The sequence below is a fragment of the Myodes glareolus genome, chromosome X (assembly GCF_982192425.1).
Source record: "Myodes glareolus chromosome X, mMyoGla1.1, whole genome shotgun sequence".
NCBI lineage: Eukaryota > Metazoa > Chordata > Mammalia > Rodentia > Cricetidae > Myodes > Myodes glareolus.
The window spans coordinates 55,275,729-55,298,475 of NC_142053.1; the positions used below are offsets into that span (position 1 = coordinate 55,275,729).

General features: G+C 39.9%; 1 protein-coding gene across 3 annotated transcripts in view; it reads right to left on the bottom strand.

Annotated features, from left to right (window-relative positions):
• Cstf2 (cleavage stimulation factor subunit 2) overlaps positions 1 to 19,977 on the bottom strand; it is a 40,751-nt gene extending 20,774 nt beyond the window's left edge. For 2 of the 3 annotated variants that reach the window (XM_085684893.2, XM_085684892.2), the window contains exons 1-8: positions 19,820 to 19,977; positions 18,620 to 18,698; positions 17,970 to 18,139; positions 17,308 to 17,444; positions 16,687 to 16,806; positions 16,435 to 16,572; positions 12,321 to 12,441; positions 9,025 to 9,087 (exon numbers count right to left, since the gene is read on the bottom strand). In XM_085684893.2, the coding sequence (XP_085541019.1) occupies positions 9,025 to 9,087; positions 12,321 to 12,441; positions 16,435 to 16,572; positions 16,687 to 16,806; positions 17,308 to 17,444; positions 17,970 to 18,139; positions 18,620 to 18,698; positions 19,820 to 19,877 (886 nt within the window). In that variant the 5' untranslated portion in view covers positions 19,878 to 19,977. Of the gene's footprint in view, positions 1 to 9,024; positions 9,088 to 12,320; positions 12,442 to 16,434; positions 16,573 to 16,686; positions 16,807 to 17,307; positions 17,445 to 17,969; positions 18,140 to 18,619; positions 18,699 to 19,366; positions 19,556 to 19,819 lie in introns of all 3 variants that reach the window. The other variant, XM_085684894.2, reaches the window with a different exon arrangement.
• Between the last annotated feature and the right edge of the window lie 2,770 nt (positions 19,978 to 22,747).

The window sequence follows — 22,747 nt, forward strand, 5'->3', positions numbered from 1 at the left end:
CGGACGTGAATCTGGGACCTTCAAGGGAGTAGACCTAAGCCAGGACCTGGTGGGTCTGGACATGTGTCTAGGACCTCCCAGGAACTAGGCCTGAGCCAGGACCTCTGCCAGTCTGGACGTGAGTGAACCTGGGACCTCCAAGGGAAAGGCAGGAACCAGAAATCTCAATGTGGTCAGGCATGAGTCTGGATCCTCAGAGGGAGTAGGCCTGAGCCAGGAACTCTGTGGGTCAGGGCATTGGTCAGGCCATTGGTCTGGGACATCAAAGGGAATAGGCAGGAACCTGGAAACTCTGTAGGTCTGAGTGTGAGTCTGGGACCTCTGAAAGAGTAAGTAGGCCCTCTGTGGGTCTGGGCACACCCGAGCCTAGAAAATCCTAGGCAGTAGACAGGAACCAGAAACCTTTCCACATCCAGCTCCAACCCAGGGACTTCTGTAGGAGGGAAATCAAACCAGGATTTACAGATACAGGTCAAATCTGGTAACCTAGGCTACATTTGCTCTGAGGCAAGAACTCCACCTTGGACAACCAATTCCACAGGAGTGGGGCTCAAAGAGCTTCCTAGGACCAAGAAGGCCTGAGGAAACAAGTTCCACTGGGACCAGAAGCCAGGAGCAAATCCAGTCCTGGAAGCCAACCCAGTCCCAGGACACTGGCGGACGAGGATTAAGCCAGTGACCTGACTCAAGAGTCAGTGATTCAGAGTCTGCAGTGTCCTTGAACTTCCAGGAGTCCCTGTCCCTGTGCTGAGAAGAACCATCCAGATCGGTGAGTGGGTGCCATCCCGGAGTGGGGCAGATGGTCCAGGAAAGGAGCAGAGGGCCCCTCCAGCTCCTGTTGCAGGGGCTTTTTTGTTCCACACGACCCTGCCTCCCCCAAGCCTGCCCTATTGTCTGTGAGGTCCTTGGCCCAGGCACAGTTCCTGCTCCTGCACTGAGGAGATCCACCCAGAGAGTCAGTCACAGCAAAGATTGGACCAAGACGCCAAGACTCTCTTGGCTGCATTTGAAGGAAGAGATGGGCAGGTGCCAATGCAAGAATTCCTCCAACAACCTGAAAGGCAACATGACATCACCAGAGTGCGGGGATCACACAACAAGACTTGAACACCCTATTCTAGAAGAAGTATAAGAAATTGACTTTAAACGTAACATTAAGAAAATAGAGGATCTTAAACAGGATGTGAAAAACTGCTTTAAAGAAACAGAGAAGACAAACAAAAAGGTAGAAGAAAAGAGTCAGTGATTTCTACCAGAACTTGAGTGGGACTGGACCAGCTATCTAAGACAGAGAGCAAATAAACTTCACTAGGAGCAGAAGCCAGGAGCAAATCCAGTCCTGGGACACTGGCAGATCAGGACTGACACAGCAACCAGATCCAGTCAGCGATAGCCACCAGAATAGGTACAGGGGAGTAACTGCTGAGTGAGTCAGAGCCAGTACCACTGAGGGTCTGGACGTGAATCTGGGAACTTCAAGGCAGTAGACCTAAGCTAGGACCCTGGTGGGTTTGGGTGTGAGTTTAGGACCTCCCAGGAACTAGGCCTGAGCCAGGACCTCTGCCAGTCTGTTCGTGAACGAACCTGGGACCTCTAATAGGCAGGAACCAGAAATCTCGGTAGGGCCAGGCTTGAGTCTGGGTCCTCAGAGGGAGTAGACCTGAGCCACAACCTCTGTGGGTCCTAGCATGAGTCTGGGACCTCTGAGGGAGTAAGCAGGTCCTCTGCGATTCTGGGCACACCTGAGCCTGGGCCCTCCAAGGCAGTAGACTGGAGCCAGAAGCCTTTCCATGTCTAACTCCAACCCAGCAACTTCTTCAGGAGGGGTTCCAGACCAGAATTTACAGAAACAGGGCAAAGCCGGCAACCTAGGTCAAAGTAGGCCTGAGACAGCAAACTATAAGGGAGCAGAGCAAAGCACAGGAACACTGAGCTATCTCCAAAAACAGAGTAATCAGCAGGGTAACTAGAACTGTGACACTGACTGTACTATGAGGAACAACCATCTGAGCTTTGGATTCACTGGCACCTAGAAGATTATTCAACAGAATCTCAGACAGCCCCAACCACACCTATTAGAGAAAAGATGAGTAGAAAAGGCAAGAACATACGCAACATCACAAAGAAAAACACAACACCAGTAAAACCTAAAGACCCTACAACAGAAATACCTGAACAACCAAATATGGATGAAGAAGAAAATGACCTAAAAAATAATTTCAAGAGAATGTTTGAAACTCTAAAAGAAGAAATGAGAAATTCACTTAAAGAAATGGAGGAAAAGACAAACAAAAAATTGGAAGACATCAGCAAATCACTTAAAGAAAACCAAGAAAAAGAAATCAAACATATGAAAGAAACTATTCAGGACTTGAAAACCCAAAAAGAGGTAATAAAGAAAACATAAACCGAGGGAATTACAGAAACAGAAATCATGAGAAAATGATCAGGAACCACAGACGCAAGCATGAACAGAATACAAGAAATGAAAGAAAGAATCTCAAGCACTGAAGATACAATAGAGGAAAAAGACTCATCAGTTAACGAAAACATTAAATCTAACAAGAGCTAACCCAAAATATCCAGGAAATATGGGACACCACAAAAAGGTCAAATCTAATAGGTATAGAAGAAGATGTTCAACTCAAAAGCACAGAAAATAAATTTAACAAAATCATAGAAGAAAACTTTTCCAACCTAAGGAGAGATATGTCTAAGGAGAGATATGTCTATGAAAATACTAGAAGCTTACAGAACACCAAATAGACTGGATCCAAATAAAAAGTTCTCTTGCCACATAATAATCAAAACACTAAACATATAGAGTAGAAAAAAAAAGAATATTAAGAGCTGCAAAGGAAAAAGGTCAAGTAACATATAAAGGTAGATATATCAGAATTACACCTGACTTCTCATTGGAGACAATGAAATCCAGAAGGTTGTGGTCAGGCGTTATGCAGACATTAAGAGACCATGGATGCCAGCCCAGACTACTATACCCAGAAAAACTGTCAATCACCATAGAAGGTCAAAACAAGATAGTCCATGACAAATCTAGATTTCACCAATACCTAGCCACAAACACAGCCCTACAGAAACACTAGAAAGAAAGCTCCAACCCAAGGAAGATAGCTACATCAACAAAAACATAGACAATTGATGGTCTCAAATCAGCAAATCCCAAAAGGGAAAACGCACAAATTAACATCACCAACAATGAAAACTAAATTAACAGGAGATAGCAATCACTGGTCATTAATATCCCTTAATATAAATGGACTCAACTCACCTATAAAAAGGCACAGGCTAACAGATTGGATACGAAAACAGAATCCATCCTTCTTCTGCATACAAGAAAACACATCTCAACCTCAAAGACAGACATCGTCTCAGAGTAATGGGTTGGGGAAAAAAATATACCGATGGACCTAAGAAACAAGCGGGTATAACTATCCTAATATCTAACAAAATAGACTTCAAGCTTAAATCAGTAAAGGAGACAAGGAATGTCATTTTATATTAGTCACAGGAAAAATCCATCAAGAGGAAATCTCAATACTGAACATCTATGCCCCAAATACAACGGCACCCTCATATGTCAAAGAAATACTTCTAAAGCTTAAATCATACATTAAACCCCACAAACTCCTAGTTGGAGACTTCAACACTCCCCGTCTCACCACTGGACAGGTCAATCAGACAAAAAATGAATAGAGAAATAAGAGAACTAACAGATGTTATGACTCAAATGGACTTAACAGACATCTATAGATTATTCCATCCAAACAGAAAAGAATATACCTTCTTCTCAGCACCTCATGGAATCGTCTCAAAAACCGACCACATACTCGGTAACAAAACAAACCTCAACCTCAAGAAATACAAAAAAATTGGAATAACCCCATGTACCTTATCAGATCACCATGGTATAAAACTAGAAGTCAACAGCAATATTAATTCCAGGAAACCCACAAAACATGAAAATTAAACAATGCTCACCTGAATCATCAATGGGTCAAGGAAGAAATAAAGGGAGAAATTAAAGACTTCCTAAACTTCAATGAAAATGACTACACAGCGTACCCAAATTTATGGGACACAATGAAAGCAGTGTTAAGAAAAAAGTTCATAGCACTAAATGCCTACATAAAGGAGTTGGGAAAATCCCACACTAATGAATTAACAGAACATTTGAAAACTTTAGAACAAAAAGAAACAAACTCACTTAAGAGAACTAGATGGCAGGAAATAATCAAATTGAGAGCTGAAATCAACAAAATAGAAACAAAGAAAACAATACAAAGAATCAATGAGACAAAGAGTTGGTTCTTCCCCCGCCCCCCCCCAAAATCAACAAAATAGACACACCTTTATCCAAACTAATCCAAAGGCAGAGAGAGAATATCTAAATTAACAAAATCAGAAATGAAAAGGGGGACATAGCACCAGGCATGGAGGAAATCCAGAGAATCAACAAGTCATATTTCGAAAACCTGTACTCCACAAAATTGGAAAACTTAAAGGAAATTGACAACAACTTTCTAGATAAATATCACTTACCAAAATTAACTCAAGACCCAATAAGCAAAAGTAAACAGAGTCATCAAAAGTCTCCCAACCAACCAACCAACCAAACAAAAAAAACCAGGACCAGATAGATGGTTTCAGCTCAGAATTCTACAACTTTCAAAGAAGAACTAATTAATATCAATACTCCTCAAATTATTCCACACAATAGAAACAGAAGGAACATTGCCAAACTCTGTTTTTAGAGGCTACAATCACCCTCACAACCAAACCACAGAAAGATATTACTAAGAAAGAGAATTACATACCAATCTCACTCATGAACAGTGATGCAAAAATACTAAATAAAATACTGGCAAATCAAATCCAAGAACACATCAGAACCATCATCCACCATGATCAAGTTGGCTTCATCCTAGAGATGCAGAGATGGTTTAACATATGAAAATCTGTCAATGTAACCCACCATATAAACAAACTGAAAAATAAAAACCACATGATCATCTCATTAGATGTCGAAAAAACTTTCAACAAAATACAACATCCCTTCATGATAAAGGTCTTGGAGAGAGCAGGGATATAGAACATAGACCTAAACATAATAAAGGCAAAATACAGCAAGATAACAGCCAACATCAAACTAAAAGGAGAGAAAACTCCCAGCGATTCCACTGAAATCAGGAACAAGACAGGGTCATCCACTCTCTCTATATGTATTCAATATAGTTGTTGAAGTCTTAGCTAGAGCAGTAAGGAGATCAAGGGAATACAAATTGGAAAAGAATAAGTCAAACTCTCACTATTTGCTGATGATATGATAGTATACATAAGCGACCCCAAATATTCTACCAAGGAACTTCTACAACTCATAAACACTTTCAGTAATGTAGCAGGATACAAGATTAAATAAAAAAAAAATCAGTAGCCCTCCTGTACACAGATGATAAAAGGGCTGGGGGAAAAAAATCAGAGAAACATCACCCTTCACAATAGCCACAAAGAGCATAAAATATCTTGGAGTAACTCTAACCAAACAAGTGGAAGACTTGTATGACAAGAACTTTAAATTTTGAAGAAAGAAATTGAAGGAGACACCAGAAAGTGGAAAGATCTCCCATGCTCTTGGGTAGGGAGAATTATCAACATGTAGAATGAAAATAGACCAAGATCTATCACCATGCACAAAACTCAAGTCCAAATGGGTCATAGACCTCAACATAAAGCCAGTCACACTGAACCTTATAGAAGAGAAAGTAGGAAACACAGTTGAATGCATTGGCACTGGAGACTATCTCCTAAATATAACCCCAGTAGCACAGACACTGAGAGAAACAATTAATAAATGGGACCTCCTGAAACTGAAAAGCTTCTGTAAAGCAAAGGACATGGTCAACAAGACAAAATGACAGCCTACAGAATGGGAAAAGATCTTCACTAACCCCATATCAGACAGAGGTCTGATCTCCAAAATATACAAAGAACTCAAGAAACTGGTCATCAAAAGAATACATAATCCAATAAAAAGAATGGAGTACAGACCTAAACAGAGAACTATCAACAGAGTAATCTAAAATGGCTGAAAGACACTTAAGGAAATGTTCAACATCCTTAGTCATCAGAGAAATGCAAATCAAAACAACTCTGAGATTCCATCTTACACCTGTAAGAATGGCCAAGATCAAAAACACTGGTGACAACTTATGCTGGAGAGGTTGTGGGGAAAAGGGAACACCTCTGCATTGCTGGTGGGAGTGCAAGCTGGTACAACCCCTTTGGATGTCAGTGTGGCGATTTCTCAGAAAATTAGGAAACAACCTTCCTCAAGACCCAGTAATACCACTTCTGGGTATATATCCAAAGGATGCTCAATTGTGCCACAAGGACATGTGCTCAACTATGCTTATAGCAGCTTTGTTTGTCATAGCCAGAACCTGGAAACAACCTAAATGCCTCTTGATCAAAGAATGGATAAGGAAAATGTGGTACATTTACACAATGGAGTACTACACAGCAGAAAAAAATAATGACATCTTGAAATTTGTAGGAAAATGGATGAAGCTAGACAACATTATTTTGAGTGAGGTAACCCAGACACAGAAAGACAATTATCACATGTACTCACTCATAGATGGTTTTTAAACATAAAGCAAAGAAAGCCAGCCTACAAACCACAATCCCAGAGAACTTAGACAACAATGAGGACACTAAGAGACTTAACAGATCTAATCTACATGGGAAGTAGAAAGCAGAAAAAGACAAGATCTCCTGAGTAAATTGGGAGCATGGGGACCTTGGGGGAGGGTTGAGGGGAGAGGGGAGAGGCAGGGAGTGTAGGAGAGAAAAATGTAGAGCTCAATAAAAATCAATAAAAAAGGGGAAAAAAGAAAAAAAGAATTGTTCATGTTTGTGAGTGAGGCTTTTTAATTTCTTCACATGCTTAAAGAATGTATTTACCCACCTAAAAAAACCAAAAATGTGTATAGTATAATAAAATGATGTTGTAAAAATGAAAAAAGTTAAACATTTCTGTAAAAAATATTAAATGGGTAAATGCAGCTGATGAACTTTACATGAAAGAGAGTTTTATGAATGAAACTGCCTACTACATAAAGTCTATGATTATAAAAAAACATGACAAAGATTAATGAGTCAACACGGTAATCGCCATTAAACAAAGGAGGCAGGAAAGCAAGAAGCACCATCTCAAACATCTCTTGTCACCATTATAAATGCACAAACGAACAAGGATTCCAAGCAAAGGAAGACAGATTTGGTCACAAATGAAAACATTATTGTTTCCTATGATAGGTACTGAAGGAAATTATTTTAATTAATTTCATTTTAATCTTTGTATCAATAAATCCTTGAAATAGTTTCAAACTGCAAGTCAATTCCTTTTGCTAATTCTTACCATAAAGATGAGGCTAAATTACAGTAGGAAGATGTCTCATAGAAGTATGTGTCAAGCGGTTGTGGGATTCACTGAGACTAATGGCCTAGGAAGAGGGAGAGATTTAATGGAAGCCTAAGCCCTTTTCACTACTGCAAAGATACTTTGGGTTAGAAACACCACGCACTGACAGTAATAGGATGGAAGTACACAGCAGCACAGAAGCAAGGGATACTTTAGAGGGAAGAGGAGCTATTTGGCAGAAGTTTGTCTTGTTGCCATTTATCTGATGAGACAGGTTTAGACTCTTCATTTCAATCACCAATTCCTCTGTATAAACCATGGCCTATAAATTTAATATTTTGCTTTTGAAGTAGGTTTCTCTTATAAGAAATCCGCTAAAAAAGAAAAATATTAAGTCCCTCTGTTCTTGTTCAAAGCAATCTATTCCCAACACAGGAGAAACCTTACGAGTAAGCACAATATTTTGAAAATTAATTCTGAAATTAACACTGGCAGTATAGAATGATGGGAAGAAGGCAAATTTTGTTAGTATTTTTTTTTTTTTTGGTTTTCTAAGACAGGGTTTCTCTGTGTAACAGCCCTGGCTGTCTTGAAACTCGCTTTGTAGACCTGGCTGGCCTTGAGCTCACATAGATTTGCCTCCTCCAGAGTGCTGGGCATGTCACCACCACCTGGTAAGGACAGATTTTGGATGTAAAGATTTTAATCTTTAAGTCAAAAGAGAAGAACAGCAGATCATTCTCAGAGGTATGAGTATGTACTTACCGTACCCCACTGAGAAAACTCCTGTGCTTCCAGTTCTTTACCTGGAAAACTGAGGCACTGCCACCTACCTTACAAGGTTGTCCACGGAAACGAAGGGACTGAGTATTTACAGTATATATTCAGTTTCCTTTTTTCTATTGTCTCTTGTTTTGAACTGAACTACTATACTTTCTCTTCCTTCAGACTCCAATAATATGAGGAAAGAACGCAAAGATTCTGGAAGGCCTGCTGCTCTTATATATAAAGTGTTTTTGCCACAGTATAGGAAACACGGCAACTATGCTTCATAAACCTCTGCTTTGCTCCCAGTTTGCTACAGGGATTACATCTTGCCATCTATAGTCCTGGTCATATACTATATTCTCACTAGTAAATCTTCTTACAAAGTCAACAGCTATTCACAGACTGAGAACATGCCAGTGGATTTGTCAGACTGTCAGGAAACAAAGGATGCATTTGCTGTATCACCAATTCCTGTAGAGCTAGGCTCTGAATATCCCCTATGGAAAGTCTGGACCAATAGAAGTTCTGTTGACCATTGAAACATTCTACATCTGCAATGTCCAGTGTGGTCTTCATTAGCACGTGAGGCTACTAAGTACTTGGCTTCTGAGCACTTGGAATTATTTAATTATTTAATTAATTATTTAATTATTGTTCCCAGGAAATAATAACGTTAGGCATTACTTAATTTAAACTTGATTTTAATTAACTTAATCTTTAAATTGCCACTGGTGGTTAGTGGCTGAACATTAGACAGTGCAGATGTAGAACATTTCCATGTTCAGTATATATACCACAGATATTTAATATTTAACCTTGTCCTCTTTCCATGGGTACTGGTCCACCTCCTTGCATTCCCACTTGGGCTTGCATGACTCCTAGAAAACAAAGGGCAAGGAAAAATATATTTGGTTCGTAGAACAAAACAATAGTGGCTGAGTTTACAAATGTCATCATTTTTCCCACAAAGGAGAAGCACATGATGGAAGATGATAACCATCATCCAACCATGCAGAGAAACAGAAGATGAAGTCTATCAGTATATCACACTTCAGTGACAAATGAGCTCAGAAGGAATATTTCATCTCAATTACCAACATTGTGGCAGAAAGCCCTTTAATGGAGAAAAACAATGCCTATTACCCACAAGCCTCCTCTCATGGGAGGCAGTATACTCTTAGGGTATTTTGTAAATGTGTGGCTATATTATTTAGTTATGACAAAGCTCTTTAGAGGCACGGTTAACCCTGAATGAGATGGTACCAGGGATACTAGGTGGCTTACAAAGTATGAGGAAATCACACAAAATCAAGGCTGATATTGTGTCTGAAAACCTTAGAAATGACTCACTGAACATTCATATAAAGGAAAAGCTATCTGTTGCCATCTCAACCTAGAATCTGAATCTGTTTTATTTGTAAACATAAAAGTTTTATGTACTGTTTTAGTATATATACACTGACTTTTCTAGAAATGCACTTTCTTAGTAAATTATGGAGACTGCAATTAGTCGCATGATTTCTCACTATTTAGGAAAACCATATCAATAGTCCTTGTGGTATTTGAATTACCAAAGCAAACACTACTATAACAATGTACATTTTTAGTTTTTACATTCAGGGGATAGATGTAAACACCTATTATATTTTGTTTCCTAACTTTACCTGAATATTTGTATATTAATTTTTAATCATAAATTAATTTTCTTTTACTTTTTATTTGTTATAATTAGGGCATTATATTAATTTTTGAAGTTATGTTACAAAGGTTATCATCATCTGTGCACTACATTTCAGGACAGTAAAGTCACTGCAAAATATCTGTCACAAAGAGGGGGTACTGGATTTAGCAAGTTGAAAACCTATGGTCTACACTAATCAGATGGAATGTGATGACTACTACAAGAGTAATCAATGCACCACAAATCCTTGTCTGATCCCTTCCACATAGCAATAACTCTTTTCCTCAAAGGAGCAAGATATGCTCTTGAGTGGGGACAAAAGGCAAGCTGATTTGTTTGCAGTTAATTAATACTTCCTTAAAATACAGTATTTAAAATAAAGTATACATCACACTGTCCCTATTTCAGTGAATTTGCTTAGCACTAAAAATTTAGGGATTAAGTACCCAGAGAACTGGGTGCTAGACTAGCTCTTGCTAAGTAACTGGGATTCTGAACAAGTGCCTCAATAAAATTACTACATTCCCGACTTCCTCATCGGTAAAATAAACAGGTTGTTCCAAATGGCAGTCCTCAGAAGGTGGCCCCCAGCTAGACAAGCCACATCACTACCAACAAGAAAAATGCAAACACTGAAAATTCTCAGGTTCTGCACCTCAGATTTATTAAATTATAGTTGGCAGTAGGGACCATCAACCTGCATTTTATAGGCCCTTCAGGTGATTCTAACACACAGTAAAGTCTGGAACCACTGATCTAAAATGATTTGAAAGCTTCCTTCCAGCCATGATGTTCCATTCCATTGAATCCAAACCAATAACCAACACAACACAATGGTTTAGAATATGAGGAAAAGCTAGCAGAAGACATTATGAGCATAATTTCCCACATAAAGAAATCATACACAACACCTTAATTTGTACAGACTAAATTCCCAATGGTGTAACTAGTGGTCAGAATGTAGGAATCTTTCATGTTATACTAAAAACCTTCCTACTTCTATCAATGATGTATGAGTACAAATTTCTTTATAAATATTGTCCTCTTCTTTGAAACTTGGCACTGATGGGTATTAAGTAGCATTTTATTTTTACATTATTTGTTTAACTCCAAACCATAAAGGAGGCTGTTTTTGTTGGCCATATGGCTTTGCTCTTTTACATAGCTCTTAAACAGTTTCTTCTGCACTTTTCTATAAGTTGTTTTCTCTTCTTAGCAATTTTCAAGGAGCTCTGTAGGATAGCTAAAGAAATTTCCAAGACATTTTAATAAATTCATACACACACACACACACACACACACACACATATATATATATATATATATATATATATATATATATAACTCAAAAACATCCCTTGAAAGTTAATTATTTTAATTTTATGGATACACTCAGTTCTTTTTGGGGGGTGTTTTTATTGATAAGAAATTTTTTGTGTCTGGTGCTGGGAACTGAACATGAGACTTTGGACATGGTAGACAAGTGCTTTATCACTAAGCTACATCCCTATCTTCATTCATTTCCTCTTCTTGGTGTCTTGTGCTTGATTATTTTTCTAATTAATTAGTAGCAGTATGGAATTTACTTTATTGGTTAGTAACATGAGTATTTAGAATATTCATTTTCCTTTAGCCACCACCTTTACTATTTGTCATACATATCTATATGGAATATAAACACATATTACTTTTTGTGTTAATTTATACTATTTATGATTTGTATTTCCTCTTTAAATAGCTATAGTATGTTTATTAATTTTCCAAGTCAAAACTTCTTCCCACTCACCTTTTAATTATTTCTAATTTTATTGGTTTAAAACCAAACTATGTGATCTATAAAAATCTCTACTGCCTCAAATTTGTTAAATTGGATTTATGGCTAAGTACTTGGTCTTTTTTAAAGGGTTCAATGGTCATTTGGAGTAGGGGAGTATACACTGCAGCCAAGAGATGCAAGGCTATTTCTAAATATTAAATGGAGCTTGCTGATCCCATTAATTACCTATTGAATATGCACAGCTACTTTTTATCCAATAGGACAAGATTACTCAACCTGTAAGTACATAAAGGGAGAGCAGATAGAAATCTCTATGAATTTGACACTGTTGTGACATCCAAGTGTGTGGCCAGCACACCTGTCTCAAGATTTCATTTAGCTGGGATCGGTGACATATGCCTCTAATCCCAGTACTTGGGCATCTGAATTAGGGGGATTGCCAAGTTTGAGGCCAGCCCCAGCTATACAGCAAGACCTTTTCTTCCAAATAATACAAAACAAAGTCTTCAGCCTAGAACACATGTTATAATTACACATATATTTTATGTATTTTATATCAAGATCCTATTACTAAATAAGTAACTGCATTTCAGCAGTTGCTACTATAAGTCCTCAGCAAAGAAATAAAATAGTAAAGACTAACTGAAAGTTACCTGCAGGAGCTAAAGAACCAGGGCCAGGCCCTGCTACAGCTGCAGTCATTTGCACTGGGGCAGGTACTCCACCTGGCATAGAAGCTTGCATCAGAGGTGCACCATTGACATGCATTCCGCCCTGACCAAGAGAAAAACAAGTGTGAGCAAGTCTCTGCAGCCTCAGCATTAGGTTTATCACATACTCTGAATTCCACAGAAGCAAAATGAAGTACGTGGCTTGAGCCTGGTTATGTGAATGCAGTTAAAATGAAGCATATGCCTACTGTAGAGGCTAGTATAGTCCATGTGGCAAGGCAGCAAATCACAACCCATCCTTGACATCATTGATTGGTGCCTAAAAATAAGTTAAAAATATACCTTATGTTTAAGACAGAAAAGGGACTGTGACTTCAAAAAATCCTGCTGGTACTGTATTTTCATGAAAAAAAAATATTTATGAAAAAAAATTTCAAGCTTTAATAACTTCTGTCCTTAGATGTAACTTTCTTGAGTGTGTATATAATTTGTAAATGATACATTAAATTGCCTGAGAGAAAGGGAATGTAATCTTTTTATGAGGCATTCCATAAAGAACTATGCACATCTTTGGAATGTAAAGAACTGCAAAGAATAAAGTTTTTTAAAAATCAAATATATGAGCACCAAAAAGAAGAAAGTTTGGAGTCTGAGTTCAGTACTATCTTACCCTTTCTGCATGTCTCTGTAGTCTGTATATAGTACAACAGTTTAGTAATAAAGTGACAAATGAGATTCAGAGTAGAGATGCTTCTCATATTGGCTGCTTCTTAAACCAACAGCAGGGGTTTACCTGTTCGATAAAGTCCAAAACAGCATGGATCCCAATAGCTCATGACTGGTTCACATGTTCACCCCTGACCTTATCATTGTGAGTGGTGATGGTAGAGGGGAGTGAAATGTACTGGCACTTTTGTTTTCTTCAGATACATTTCAAGATCTCCAGTGGATATTCAAAGCCTTATATATTTTTTAACTTGTCTGTATATATCACTGCTTTTCTCTATGGTTCATTTTAGAGGTTTACAACAATAACTAAAAATAGAACTCTCCCCCCAAGACACGGTTTCTCTATGTAACAGTATTGGCTGTCCCGAACACTCGGTAGACCAGGCAGGCCTCGAACACAGAGATCCACCTGCCTCTGCCTCCCAATTTCTGCAATTAAAAGTGTGTGCCACCACCGCACAGCTCTCTGCCTCTCAAGTGCTAGGATTAATGGTATGCATCACCAAATTTGGCTAAACTATTAACCAATTAAATTTTTTTTCAAGCCAGGAATAGTGCATGCCTTTAATCCCAGCATTCAGGAGGCAGAGACAGGTGGATCTTTGTGAGTTAAGAAGTCAGCCTGGTCTACACAGTGATTTCTAGGACTGTCCCAAAGCGAGAGACCCTGTCATTCATATATATATGAATTTATATATATACATATATATTTCCTCAAATTTTTTTGTGTCCACATGTACACCCCAGCATGTATGCACGTGGAGGTCAGAGATCAGAAGACAACTTGCATAAGTTTTCTTTTTCCACTATATGACTCCTGGGGATTGAACTAAGGTTGTCAGGTGTGGCAATAGGCTCCTTTATCTATTGAGCCATCTTGTCATCCATCCATCCATCCATCCATCCATCCATCCATCCATCCATCCACCCACCCACCCACCCACCCACCCACCCACCCATCCACCCACCCACCCACCCACCCACCCACCCATCCATCCATCCATCCAGTGTGTGTATATACAATGGTACACTTGAGGACAATTTGCAGGAATACATTCTTTCTACAATGTGTCTTCCAGTGATTGAACTCAGGTTGTCCTTATAGTAAACACCCTTCTGAACCATTTTGCAGTCCCCCAGTCTTGGTTTCTTTTTTTGGAGGCAGGGTCTCAAATATCCCAGAGAGGCTTCAGTTTTGCTAAGGAGCCAAGGATGACCTTGAATCCTGATCTACCTGCCTTTATCTTACAAGTGCTAAGATTACAGGCACCACCGTGCCTGTTCCTATCAGTGGCTTTATAAGTGGGGTATTCTCCAGAACACAAACAGACACATTTACATATTAGCTCACATTACAGAGATGATACAGCTATTAAAGCCAACGATATCTACTGAGTTTCTTAAGAAAATGTTTATAAATTTTTTCCTTATAACATCATTGGATTCATCTACATTTACCTCTGCCCACCTAATAGGTGAAAAATTGTGGCTTATTTTACTTTATATTTTTAGACTGAATACTTAGTTTCAGTTTTGTGAACTGTTTATGCTTACAACTCATTTTGATATTTTAAAAAATAACATATAGGTTTTTTTGCTTATGAAAAAGAGATATAGCCGGGTGGTGGTAGTGCAACACCTTTAATTCCAGCACTTGGGAGGCAGAACTCTGTGAGTTCGAGGCCGGCTTGGTCTACAAAGGGAGTTCCAGGACAGCTAGGACTGTTACACAGAGAAACCCTGTCTCAAAAAACCAAAAGAAAGGAAAAAAAAGAAAAAGAAAAATAGAGATGTAAAGATATAAACAACATAACCTCCTATGTGGCTTTCATCTACACCTCATATTTCTACTCCTAAAATAACTACTCAGAATTCTTATACACATTTAAAATGTTTATACTTGGGCTTGAAAGATGTCTCAATGCTTATAAACACTTGTTTCTCTTGCAGAGGACTTGGGTTCTATATCCAGCATCCACATGGAAGCTCAAAATAGTCTGTATGTCTAACTCTAGGAATGCTGACATCCTCTTCTGGCCTCCTTAGACACTTCATGCACAATGTACTTACATATATGCATAAAAACAGATACACATAAATCTTTAAAACATATTTACAAATATTGAATTTTTTGCATTTCACTTAAAAGTTCGAGAACTTATGCTAATACATATATCCATATGGAGAATGTTTCCATATTTACTTTACTTTCTGTATGCCATTATATTTTTGAGTTATCTGTGCTGATACCACATACTCTTGCCTAGTGCGGGAGAATTGTCTGTATTCTGTCAATCATGTTTTAAATAAACGTTGATTGGCCAGGCAGGAGGTGTAGGTGGGAAAACCAGACAGGAAGTGGAAATGATGCAAGGAGAGCAGAATTCTGGGGAGGAGGAAGTTGATTCCTCCCACTCTTGCCCAGACCACTAAAGCAGCAGGTTGTGAGCTGCCCCACTGAAAAAGGTACTGAGCCACATGGCTAACATAGATCAGAAAAATGGGTTAATCAAGATGTGAGAGTTAGCTAATAAGTAGCCTGACCTAATGGACCAATCAGCTTTATAACTTATAGAGATCTCAGTGTGATTTTTCTCTGGGACTAAATAGCTGGGGTACTGGGCGGGACAGAAAAACACAAACAAGCCGGCCTCCCCTCATGTTACACTTGCCCACCTTAATATTATATGGCATTAGGTTTCTAAAGGTCATTCCTATTCATACATGTAGTTTACTTAACTGTTTAAAGATTTCCATTGGATATATACCAAATTTTCTCCACTTTTCATTAATGAACATTTCATGTGTTTGTAATATTTGTTACTATTATATGGCAATAGGCATCTTTGAGCATGACCAAGTACTTTTTATTTAGAATTAATCTTTTGCACATCATATGTGTGACAAATCCTTTTCCCATTTCGTCTTTAGTGTTTACTTCCTTTTCTTTACATAAACGTCAACCTTTAGATGTATTAAATTTTTATGTCTATAGGGTTACAATCATGCTTTTGAACATGTGCTTGGTCCTTTGTTATTGCTGAGAATGGAGGCAGTAAAAATGCTAGCTTCAGATTAAATGAGATAACAAGGAATACTAAAGTGATAACCGCAGTGGCAGGTATATACACCCACAAAAAATTAGCTTACTAGAAAAAGGTTTACAGAAAGGTTCTCTATTTTATTAACATGAAATGGAATCTACACTCTTTCAGGTAGCATGTGCTCTGCAATCTAGAAATTTCTCTTGCACCTAAAAATTTTAATTACCATCTCTGATTCTTGCTGTTTCTTCTCTCAATATTCTCCTGGAAAGAAAATAACATTTTAAGACAAATAAAAAAAATACTGTAGAATAAAACCCTACCAAAGATTGAGCCTGAGGGGCCTGAGGATTCTGCTGGTTCATTGAAACATTGGGTCCTGAGCCAGGCCCAGCAACATGGACTGGCTGAGGGTTGCCAGAAATCAGCGTTGGAATATTTGTCTGGCGATGCAGAATTTTCTAAAAAGTGAAAAGATACATCTATGAGCTCTCTGTTTAACAAGCCAATCAGGCAGTTCTTATCCCACTGAAAGAATATTCTTCTATTTCCATATAAGAATCAGAAGCACTCACCAGGGCAATCTCAGGATCCACAATTCTCATCACTACCTGTGCTTGTAGCAAAGCATATGCCAGCTGAGGATTCTGAAGCAACATGTTTCGTGCTTCCTGGGGACTATTCTGGACACAGAGCTGAGAAGATAAGAAAATTCACCTTCAGGTTCAATACTAAGAATCTGATAATGATTTGAGCCATTTCATCTCATAAATGTAGTATTCAAGACAATCTGAGTTACTACTGATTTTTTTATGAGACAGTGTTTCATGTATCCCATTTTGATACTGAACTCACTGTAACCCCTCTGCCTCAATATCCCAAGTGGTGAGTCTAAGGCACACAACACCATGTGATTTAGCACTGACTTTGACACTGAACAAAAAAATCTTGGCCACGGCAGGAAGAAAAAGTACTTATAATATGGTAATATTACCACTTATGGGCAAAGCTATAATTTAACATCTACAGGGGCATAGAAACAATGCTGGACTGTTTGTGTATAAAAACAGCTCTGTGTATAAAATGTGGAAGTAGTGTCTACAGACTCAATTACTTAAGCCCAGGGTATCATGTCCATTGACTCCTTGAAAAGCTGATGTAAATTGGTTTGTTTATAATCTGATGCCTCCTCCCACCTTCATCTGTTTCATCAGCTCAAACATCTGTTCTGGTGGAAGACTAGCAACAGCTTTGCTAATAGATTCAGGGGCATCCTCGGGGTTGATGGTCTCTCCATAAGGTGACTCGATGACAGGTGCACCAGTGCCAAGGCCTGATTAGGAAGAAAGCAAACAAAATCAGGGAGGCAACATAACACCCTAAGTCATTTCAAGTGTCTATTTCCCAGGGTTTCTGTGAGCACCAACCATAACTTAAAACTCTGGAACTGAAAAGTAAGCCACCCAAAAATTTCATTTCTGTGAAGGAAAGTGACAGTATACCTTCTGCTCTTAGAGGAGAGCTGACACAATAATGCCACTACTGATTTCGTTGATAAGTCACTTCAGAAGAAAAGCAAAACAGACAAAGACATTAATTTCAAGGATTTGTGGAACCGCCTTTAGCCTTGGTGGACCTGAATTGCCCTTAAACTAGAAACCAACTCCTAGGGAACAGAAGGATTTCTAAAGCCAAGTTGCTTAAACATACACATCCTTCACTCAGGTACCTCAGGTTCTAAGAAGCTGTTCACTCAGCTCACACCCTCAGCATCTTCTAAAGCATAATCACAAATGGAAAACTTGCATTGTTTCATCTTCAGGAACTTGTAATGGATATGGCTTGGATTTATACTCACTTTTGAGTTCCTCTTTGTTCTTTTCACTGGCAGCATTATCCACTCGAAGTGCTCGCCCACTGAATTCACGACCATTCAGGTTCCGCATGGCACTAAGTGCCGTCTCTTGGTCTTGGTATTCACAGAAGCCATAACCCTTTGGTTTTCCTGTCTCCCTATCATACACCAATCTGAAGAGCAAAACCAAGTATCAGGAACAAATGCTACATATGTACAGACTGACTTCCTGCTAACATTGGCATCAAATTCAGCCCACAGTAAGATACCCTTGTAAACAGGCAGTTTTTTATAAGTTCGAGGCCAGCCTGGCAAAAGAGTGAGTTCCAAGGCTGGGAGTCTTTAATCCCAGCACTCAGGAGGCAGAGGGAGGTGGGTCTCTGTGAATTCGAAGACAGCCTGGTCTACAAGAGCTAGTTCTAGGACAGGCTCCAGAAGCCACAGAGAAACTATGTCTTGAAAAATCAAAAAAACAAAACAACAACAACAAAAAAGATACCCTTCAAACTCTGCTTTTGTGTTTTTGGAAACATTTTTAATGAAAGAAACCTTTCAGCTAAGACTGGATCTCAATAATAAAGCATGCATATTTATCACAAAATCTGTAGTGATTTTTAAGGATCTCCCATGAATATCTTAAAAGAGGATCTCACCTGAAACTAACAACAGGCCCAACCTCAGAGAAGATGTCCTTCAGCTGTTCTTCAGTAGCTTCATAAGGAATGTTTCCCACTAAGAACAGATAATACATTAAAATGCTAGGACAGTAAGGAGCTCTTCGGTGAGCAAGTAAACAGTAGGCTTTCAAGTTTTATCAATAAATATGTAACAACTGACTGACTGTTCTCCAAAACCCGCTTCCACTGTATCTTTTCAGACCTCAGAACAGAACCAGAGACTAAATAATAAAAGATGTCTTTCAAACAGTTCTCACATAGATATGACAACTAGCATGTTTCCCCTAACTGATGAAAATCAATGTTTAAGCACTGGTATTTACCCACAGAACTGTGAGTTCAACCAGTGACTACCCAAAAACAGAAACTAAAGGGGGTGGGTTCGTGTCTTTATTTCTACGCAGAAACACACTTGTGGAGGGGTAGCCATGAATATAGTGGAGGCCGTTTATAAAGCACTTGGAACGGCTTTGGCACGTTTCTTTCAAATAGTGCTTCTTGTTCTTTTTGAGAGTCTTCTATGTAGCTCTGGCTTGCCTTGTTATGTAGTTCTAGGCTGGCCTGGAATTCGAGGCAATTCTAGAGCCCCCAAAACGTGCTTAAAAGCAAGACACATATTTTAGAAGCAACTCGTTTAAATCCTAAAAATTGCTTAGTTTCGCTTCTCTAAAATCTCCCTGAGCTTTAATCATTCATTCATTCATTCATTCATTCGCAACCCACCTCAAGATGCCAGGTGGCCGCTACCACTATGGTTGGATGAAACGTTACAAGTAAAAAGCAAGCGATATTACGCGTTTATGAGAGGGCGGGAAGTGGATATAGGGTCGATGGCTTCAGAATAAAATCAGTATTTTGGGCTAAGAGAAGCAGCACGGAACAGGGACGCTCTGTTTCCACGCACCTTTTCTCCTAAAAAATAACTGAGAATCATGAAGGGGAAAACGCAGAGAAGACAAACGCTAGAGTCTAGCTCCCTGAACCACACTGCGGAAAATCTCCAATACCTTGGAGCCGAGGTGTGTGTGGGGGGGGGTCTGTTTGCCCACGAGTACACCAGGCTGCCGCGTCAAAGGACAGCGGCGAAACGGCACGCCCGCCCCGACACCCGCTCCAGCTGGGGACCACAGGGGACATCCCTCCCTGACCGGAGAGGCGCCACCGAAATCCTCTCACCGAATACAGAACGCAGAGAACGATCCACCGCAGGGTCTCTAACAGGCAAACCCGCCATGGCTCACCCCCTGAGGTGGCTTCCGGTGCGCCTAAACACACTTCCGTGGGAGAACCAGCCCGGGGCCGAGCGCGCCTCCGTCCGGTGGGAGCCGGAAGCACCTGGACGGAGCCGCCGCGGATCCCGCTCCCCGCGTCACGTCGTGGGTTCCCGCCTGGCGTTTGGTCCGGGGGCGGGCCAACAGGCTAGTGGGCAGGGCTAAAGCCGGGAAAGGGGCGTTGACCAAGCATCGCGGGGCGGGGCTATGCTAATTTGAAGCATTTGCGTTTGCCGTCTTTCCCTCGCTGTCATTTTCGCTGGCTCTCACCCCAGCCTTTAAAAGCTGCGCTGTAGCGGCGTTACAACAGGGAAGTCATTTGCTAACAGCTCTGGCACTGTCATCTCAGGTCTGTCCTACTAGAAATGCGGAGGCCTTCCCCGGTAGCATACATCCTATTATTTTGTTGAGACTTAGGGAGGGAGAGTTGAGATAGGCTGCAGAATGAGAGGACTCGCAAAGTCTAGTACCAGCAATTAATAAGAGAGCCTAGGGAGAACGGACTGTGCTCTCTCATAGCCCCTGGGTTCTAGATTCTTATTACTGGTGCAGTGTGACACGGGATATTAGCAGGGAAGCTTTGAAACGATGGAAAATGCCATTGGCTGTAGTTGTGCACACTCCAGGGATACTGCAAGAACAGTTGCTAACCTGCCACTGGGGTTGGAGGAAATCCAGAGTAGGTATCCTGAGGAGAATAGGATTAAAGATAGAAAAATGAAAGGAGTCAATAGCACTGCCACCTGAGAAAATCTTATCTGGTAAAGGAAGTCCAAAGTAGTACAATAAACACAGAATTGGAGGCATGGGTTTAAAAATATTTATTCCATGGGCTGGGTATGCGGCCCATCGGTACAGTGCTTACAAACCATGCATAAAACCCTAGATTAAGTCCCCAGGAAAAAAAAAAACAACATACCTCCTGTATCGGCAGAGTCTGTGCTTTAAATGTGATGAATAGAATACACAAGCACGCGCGCGCGCGCGCACACACACACACACACACACGCGCACACACACACACACACACACACACACTGTGGAGCATGTCTCAAGGAGTAATTCTGGTACAGGGAAGTTTGGGAGTATCACCAATCCAACTTACAATCACTATGTGAGCTATATCTTAAATAATAGACTTGTTCAAAGCTTGGCATTTATAGTTCTGTAAATGTCACAGATTGAGAATTTTGGTACATCACAGTTCAGTGTAGTGAGTTTTCACTAAGTGAATATATGGCTAAGTAGATTTCTCACCTAATGTTTTCAAACTGCAAAAGATTTACTTAGGATACTCAACTAAGAATAGAGGTGCTTGGACCTCCACTCCAATCTATATAAAGGGTGAGATTTTACACAAGGAACTGAAGAGTCATTTTTAGTGAGTGCCTCTGGTGGTTCTTAGGGTTATGCAATTTGGCAAACATTGTAGTCAATGAAGTAGTTTTATGACATTTGGTACAGCCACACATTCTTTTTATCTGCAAATTTTTTGTTAAGGAATAGCTGGACAGCTCCTACAGTAGTAGACCCAGAAATTCTTTGCTCAGCTCTCCCCCTTATGAGAGAGGATGCTTGCAAACACACAGGAGTGGTTTGGGGATGTATGTAGGTGTGTATGGTTTTGTTGGATTGCTAGAAGAAGATCCGGGAACAGTATCACACTGACACATCCAGAGTTCCACTCGATGAACTCTGCACTCCACCAGATGCCCAGTTTCCTTGAGGAACACTTTCCGTCAGCTATGCTGGAGAAAGTAGACCCTGGCCTAACAGCCATGTTGTGTGGTCTGTTTTGCATGGATATCTTCTGCTTTAGCTCTCTCACAAATACGATGCTAGTTCCCATAAAAGCGGGCATGTTCAGGTATTGGTTCCATCCTCCACAGTTTTAATTTTCGTGGAAGGCACAGAGGTCCTTCTGCTCACAGATAAGCACTAGGGGGGAGCAGGAATATTAAACACACAGTGTTGTCTCTTCAAGAGAAGAGATGTATAACTGATTTCATGCCCACAAGGCTGGGAGCTGACCTGGTTGATAGCCTGGTGACTTTTTGTACTATCTGTGTGGCTGAGTCAACACCGGATCCTCCCCCAGACCCTTATCATGAGCTTGTTTTTCTCAGTTAATCTATAGAGCCTATCTTTATGGAAGGAGTCACATGTACTTTACAGAGAGTTTCAGCGTCTTTATGTCTTAAGCTTTGTTGTACACACAAGACTGAGTTATTTATCACCAGGGATCTTTTTCCAAATTGTGCTATGCTTAAATTTATTTAAAATAAACTGCTCAGTGTCAGACCCTCTTAAGTTTGAACCAACACCAACTACTGAGTCCTGTTGACCTTTCTTGCCTCCCATGGATCATTACTCTGCTGCCCACTGTAGTTTCGCTGTGACCCCCAAAAGTACTATTGCTGTACAATATCCTTCCACAGAACAATAATTTGTTACAATGTTAATTTGTTAGTTCACAGTTCTGAAGGTCAGAAGTCTAATCTGACTGGATATGGCTGGATTCTCCCATTTAATTTTTCACAAGAATGGAATCAATGTGTTGGGCTTTCTGTGGGTTGTCTATGACACAACCAGCTTTTAATCTCACTGTGTTGTTAGCAACAATTGCTTCTTTGTGGTCATAGACTATGGTTCTTCTTTTCTTGCTGCCTATTTTTCTGGGGCTATTAGCTTTAGCTCGTGGATGGAAAAGCTTCTCACTGGTACGTGCATGGGGTAGCTACATCTCAGAGCCAGCTCTTGTATGACAAGACTTTTCCTGGGGAGATGAAACACAAATAACTGAGTCACTTAGGAAGGACAGTCAGTTACTCTG